The following is a 6,774-nucleotide window of genomic DNA, read 5'->3' as shown; positions in this document are numbered from 1 at the left end:
TTATTTCTGTAGGGGAACAGCCTCTTCAGGGTCTGTTTTTTTTTTTTTTTTTTTTTTTTCTGTTTTTCCTTGTTTTCTGCTAAGGGTCTTATCAGGTTCTTGCAACTTCACTGCCATTTCTTCCCAAGAAACTTTTGCCATCACCTTTTGAGGGGGTCTTCCCCATCTGCCTATCTACCTGAAAAAGACCCCGACCTTCTGATTTCTCTGGGAGAGTCTTGGACTCAGGCTGGAGCAAGGAAATGCTTTTTGCAGGAAGTATAGTGAGTTTAATGGGAAGAAGAGGGAGAGAAGAGTTCAAGGAGATTAAGGCGTATGCTCAAGAGACAACAGGGGTTTCAGCAGAGCAGAAAGAGCCTGTATACATCCACAGTGAAAGAATCAAAGGACACATCTAAAGAGAGGAGATGCAGGCTTGTGTGTGGACAATAGGTGCTCAGGCAGCATGGGTGCCTGCAACATGCAACCCTGAGGTATTTGATATTCTCTGGTCTTTGTTTCAATGATGGATCCTCTCCTCCCAACAGACCCAGCCACTGCCTGTCCTCTCTGGGATACAGGTTCTGTATCTCAATAGCTTTCTAGGCTCCTGATATGGATTCTTTGTGTTTCAAAGGTCCCCAAATCTTGGGTAAGCTTAAGTTTCTGATCATTCTTTCCCAACAAAACTTACCAAGCACCCCTACTACGTTCCTGCTTCCAACAGAACAACTGTGAGTCTCTTTTAATTTTTTGAGATACATAGCTGGGTTAGAACATTTCCTGGGCTAGGAAATAAGGGTTGCTGCTGAATAATTTCATTAGTTGAAAGCTTTAAACTAACTCCTTACATAAGAAGCGAGGATAATGGCTCTCAATTCTGAACTAATATTTGCAGAGGGTAGCTTTAATAAATACCAATGTTCAAAAGCAAGAAGTTGAGTCAGTGATGTCTTGAAAGTTCCTTTAAGCTCCAAGTGAAATAACCCTAAATGCTAATTAAATTGTTATGATAGGCCTCATCGAATCTGTTTGGAGGAATTTCTATTTACTTATTTGTCAGATTTTGAGATGCCTAGATAATGAATTATTTTTTGTAGACTGTGATCTCCCTGTCCAAAATAATTTTGATCTTGATCTAGTCCTGCAGGATTCACTGCAAAGAATAAAATAGACATAGTAGCATGTCCAGGTAACTAGTTAGCCTGGGCTGCACCCAGCAAGGTGTGGATTGGGGCCTATTTATTAGTTTCACATCACCTTCCTTCTGTCTCCCATCAGGAGGATCATTCTCTTCAAGTTAACACACACTTTAAGTATAAATGCTGGTATATTTATAAAGTTGCGGACATGGGCCATCAGCAAGTACCTTTATTGCAAAGCACTGAAGTCAGGGTCATCTTCTGTTCTAATAGGACACTTCCTGCTTGGATTCACTTTTGCAGCCTTCATGGTCTAAACTGAGCCAAACGTGTGTTACCAGGGGTGATTGTCCTGGTCTTGGAATTTTATTAGAGGAATGATTTTCCATTGTTTTTGAATGAGGACTCACCAGTGATTTTGCAATAATTTTCCAGTTTTGTAATTTTCAGTAACTTTGTAATCATGCAATGTTACAAAATTCAAAATGTAAGCAATTTTGAGATTTCATAGTAATTCAGACCTGACTTATTGTTTGGAGGGGGTGGAGGCTATTGATTACTGTTTCATTATTTTTTATTTAATTGATAAGCAGTTTTCTATGAGGTTATTGAACATCCTTAAATTTGTGCTTGCAAAGGACATTTATCTCCAGATTCTCTTGTTTTGTAAAAGTACACCCATCTTGGAGGCTAAACATAGCTCTGTGCTTGGCATCAGTCCTCGCAGAGCTCTGGGGAACATGTGGTGCCAGGAATCAGAACCAGGAGCTTTTATGAAAGGTACATGAACTCAATCCATTGAGCTATTCTCTTTGTTTCCTAAAAAAGCTATTATGTTTGTGTGTGTTTATGTTCTTGGTATCAGGAGTGCTTATAGAAACTATCTTAATGATATTAAGGATGTTAGAAATGTAATTTAAACTCTGTTCATTTAAAATTGGAACATGCTAAAGTAATATTTCTGGTGGATAATGAATTTACTCTGGAAAGATAAAACCCAAATGAAATAAAAATAGAAGGCTGGAGAGATAAGGTACTTACTTTGAATGAGGCCAACCTTGGTTCTATTCCTAGCACAAAATATGATCCCCCAAGCCCTCCAGAAGTGAGTTCTGTGCACACAGTCAGGAGTAAGCCAGGTTTGCCCCAAGAGCCAAACATAAATAAAATATAAATAGAAGACATATAATTTTATTTATTATATATTGAGTATAAGTTTTAAAATAAAAACATATTAAAATCATTTATGAGGGAGAAAAATATTTTTCTTTTATCTTCCTCTCTTACCTCTCACTTTTATTTAACATAACAAATAACAGAAAGAGATGTAATGTGAAGGAATGAGAACAAAGAAATTAGGAGGAATGAAAACAAGAACTGGAAAAATAGAGAATGAAAAGTATGAACAAAATAACAAGGGTTTTATTTTCATTTCAAGTTTTAGTAATTTTGTTTATAGTTTCTGCGTTACAAAAGTATCTAGGAAAGGGGTGGAGAGATAATAGAGTGAGTAGAGTGCTTGCCTTAAACATGGTCAATCCTTGGTACAACCCATGGCACTCCATATGGTTCCCCAAGTACTGGTAGGAGTGTTCTAGAATAGAGCCATGAGTAAATCCTGTGCACTGCCAGGGGCAGTCCCTAAATCAAAAAATAAAGTATCCAGAAAATAAAAATTTCAGTTAATACTCTTATGTTAAGGCATAAAATATAATCATTGGTTGCAGAATGTCCTGACCTCATGCCAGACTATCTTCACCAGGGCACCTCAGGGGGGGATGGGTTGAGTTTCCTTCCCTGCCCCAAGCAGAACCCCAGAAGCTGAAAACCTCCAGAACCCAACGGCCATCATTCTCAAGGCCTCTATTCAAATGCTCGGACGAGTCTCACCCAAGAGGGGACCAGCAGAAAAACCCAGGTTTGCGGGAACCTGTGACTAAGATCTCCAAGCCTCTTGGATTGGGACTGGGCCTTTTCGCCCCCAGATCCCCAGTTTTCCAGTAGCTTGGCAGTCACACACACAAACTGCTCTCTGCGACATGTAATCTCATCAAGGGCCAAGACCCAGAGGCTATAAACTAAAGCTCCTGGAAGAGAAGGATGCATAATTTCCTGGACCAGTGTCCTCTTGCACTTTATCTCACTTACTCATCAAAAGTAGCACACATTTCTTTGGTTTTAACATCCTTGCTTGTATTCACCTATCTATGAGTTTAAATGGCTCCAGAATGAAATACAACAACCTTCACACACTCCACTTTTATTGTGGTGGGAAGGTGCTTGGTGGTAGGATTGGTATTTGAACATTATCTGTAATAAACTATTGTGAATTACTTTTATGAAAATAAAATATATATTAAAAATATGTATAATTATCATCAAAATCTAGAAGCTAATGTCAAAAGTATCTTTATTCACTTTTAAAACTTGGCATTTTAATTTGTTTATATTAAAAATAGGTTGAAGGAGCCAGTGAGCTAGTACAGAAAATAAATCAGCTTTGCAAGGTGCCAACCTGGGTTGGATACTTGGCATCCCATATGCCCACACCTTTTTGTCCCCTCCCCCTGCCCCTAGCACTTCCAGGAATGATTTCAGAGTGCAAAAGTTTTTAATATTTTTAGTAGTAAGTAGTATAGACACTGATATCATATATGACCTTTATTTCTAGTTAACAGGTATTCACTGTTGACTTTTATTTTTTGAAATATTTTCTACACCAGACTCATTTTCCCTAATGTTAATTGGTGTGAGATACTCATCTTTAGGCAACACTGAGTCAATCAGGTTTTATCTGTCCATAAATTTACTAGGTGCCCAATTTCTCAAGGACTTTATTAAATAATAAAAGTCATGTGAAATAGAAATCCCTAATGCTGAGGCTTTTTAACACACTTTAGCCAGAATCCTTCCTAAGTCCGAATTACTTTTCTTAGTTACAATGTATAAAACACAATGTATAATATACATTCTTTTGCACCTGAAATGATTATTATTTATAACTATTCTCTAAATGGTTTCATCTGGATTTGCAAATGTTTCTTCAAATATGCAAGCAGCCTATTATATAATTTCTATAAAATTATTTTAGATAAATGTTAATTTTTAATAATTTATAAAAGAAACAAAATGTTGATGTATGTTTAAGGGTATGAAATATTCATAGCAGACTTAACAACATATAGAGTAAACAATTTACTTTATCTCCAATTTACATCTTGGTTTATTTTAATAAAATATTCACTACCAAGCAAATTCCATTCACATAGGTTATTTCTAGTTAAAAAAAAAGACTTTCTTTTATATGTTGATTTTTATGGGCAATTGTTTAATTTTTCACTTGAAAGTACAAATAATCTGTTCCATAGCATCCTCATGGCGTTTTTCATTTCCTTATTCCTAAAAGTGTAAATCAAAGGATTGAGTAAAGGAGTTAGGATTGTGCAGAATATCTCCACGATTTTGTCAATGGAGAAAGAAACTGGAGGCCGCGCATACTCAAATATACACGGAATAAAGAACAAAAGCACAACAGCAACGTGAGACCCACAGGTGGAGAGGGCTTTCCTCTGTCCTTCAGTGCTCTGGTTTCTCAGGGAGAACAGGATGACTGCATAGGACACAAGCAACATGGAGAAGATCAGGATGCAGATGAGCCCACTGTTGGCCACCACCAAAAGATTAAACACGTAAGTGTCAGTGCAGGCCAGCTTGAGTAATGGGTACAAGTCACACATGAAATGATCAATAGTATTGGGGCCACAGAAAGGCAGCTGGATAGTAAAGAGTATTTGAATCGTGGAGTGGAGAAAACCGCCTGTCCAGGCTACCCCCATCAAAATGCCACAGAGCCTTGGGTTCATGATGGACGAGTAGTGCAAGGGTTTGCAGATGGCCACATACCGGTCATAGGCCATAGCTGTGAGGACAATCACTTCCGCTCCAGCAAAGAAATGTTCAGCGAAAAGCTGGGTCATGCAGCCTCCAAAGGAGATGGTTTTCTTCTCATAGAGAGCGTCAATGATCATTTTGGGGGCAATAACAGAGGAGAAGCAGGCATCCAGGAAAGACAGGAACGCCAGGAAGAAGTACATCGGGGAGCCCAGGAGCGCTGGACTGCTCAGGATGGTCACCACTATCAGCAGGTTGCCACCCACAGTTGCAATGTAGATGAACAGAAATAAGACAAATACAACTTTCTGAACATGTGGATTCTGTGAAAGTCCCAGGAGGACAAATTCAGTCACAAAGCTTTGGTTTTGCATGATTTTCAAAGAAGCACTCAAAGCTATCGAAGGGAACATAAGAAATCTGTAATTATAAGAATAAAAAAAATCACATCAGACCACATTCCACCAGAACCATGAGCTAAAACTAGTTTGTTGGAAAATTATCTTTTGTGATTTTGTATTCAGTGAGATACAAAATTAATATTCGGATGTAAAGAGACATAATGCAAAAATATGAAGGAGATAAATTATAAAATACTATGGTATAAAAAAAAATTATATCAAAGCTTAGCCACAGCTATAGAGACTAAGATATACATTTTTTTCTCACTAGTGAGAAAAAATTTCGGGCCCTAGTGAGTTATAATAACTTATGGAGAACAATTCTGAAGACTCATTCCAATCTTGAGAAGTGGAGAATAGCAATTTACTTGTCAAGCCACAGTTTCTCTAAGTGATTATATATATCCAATATGTATAATTAATATATTAATTCTTATATATTTAATACATAATTTAAATTATATTATATGTTTAGAATTTAAAATTAAATTCAAAATCAATTTAAATAAATAGAAAATTAAATTTATTTAATTAAAATTATAATATAAATTAAAGTTATAATTTAAAATTATGTATTTATTAGTTTATACATTTCAGTTTAAATGATAAGTACATTTTAATATATTTTAAAATACACATATTCCAGTGTTATTTTGCTCTTTTATTCATCATTATAAAGTAAGAACAGTCACTACTCTCTGGAGAAGCCAGAGCTCCGTCTCCTTCACTAGCTTTATATTTTTCCAGACACATTTATCAAATCAAGCTATTTTACTTTAGGGACTGGAGTAATAGTATAGCAGGTAGGGAGTGTGGCCTGCATGCAGTTGACCCAGGTTCAAACCTTGGCACCCCATAAGGTCCCCTGAGCCAGCGAAGTGTGATCCCTGAGTTGAAAGCTAGAAGTAAACCCTAAACACACCTGGATGTGACCCCCAAGCAAAACAAATCACAATTAGACTCTTTTACTTCCAAACACTAAGAGAACTGTTCTAATTGCTCAAAAGTATATATCTATTAATGAGTGCTGTTATAATTTCTAAGTTAGATTAGGCCAGGAAAGCAGTTTTCCAATGAGTATTGCCTAATAAGTCTATGTTAGCTCTTACTGTCCCTATGTGATTTGTCAGACTCCTTTTTTGAAACATAAGGCCAATGCTGAATAGAGAGACATTACAATAGGTAGAGCATTTGCCTTCAACAATTTCTTTCAGCACTTTCCTTCAACAAGGTCCACCCGGGTTTGATCCTTGGCATTCCCTTATGGTCTCCAGAGTACCTCCAGGAGTAATTCCTAAGTGCAGAGCCAGAAGTAAGCCCTGAGCATTATTTGACATGACACTCCCACAAAAATATTAAAA

The 6,774-nt window shown here is 37.0% G+C and overlaps 1 protein-coding gene across 1 annotated transcript; it reads right to left on the bottom strand.

The window, feature by feature from the left end:
• On the bottom strand, positions 1 to 5,386 carry LOC101543454 (olfactory receptor 4C15-like). The gene is made up of 2 exons (XM_055143734.1): positions 4,497 to 5,386; positions 1 to 127 (listed from the first exon to the last, which is right to left on the bottom strand). The coding sequence occupies exons 1-2, from the start codon at positions 5,384 to 5,386 to the stop codon at positions 1 to 3; spliced, it is 1,017 nt and encodes a 338-aa protein (XP_054999709.1).
• Between the last annotated feature and the right edge of the window lie 1,388 nt (positions 5,387 to 6,774).

The sequence above is a fragment of the Sorex araneus genome, chromosome 6, assembly GCF_027595985.1.
Source record: "Sorex araneus isolate mSorAra2 chromosome 6, mSorAra2.pri, whole genome shotgun sequence".
NCBI classification, from domain to species: Eukaryota; Metazoa; Chordata; class Mammalia; order Eulipotyphla; family Soricidae; genus Sorex; species Sorex araneus.
Note: the sequence above shows the minus strand (reverse complement) of the source record. Positions and strands in the feature narration are given on the sequence as shown.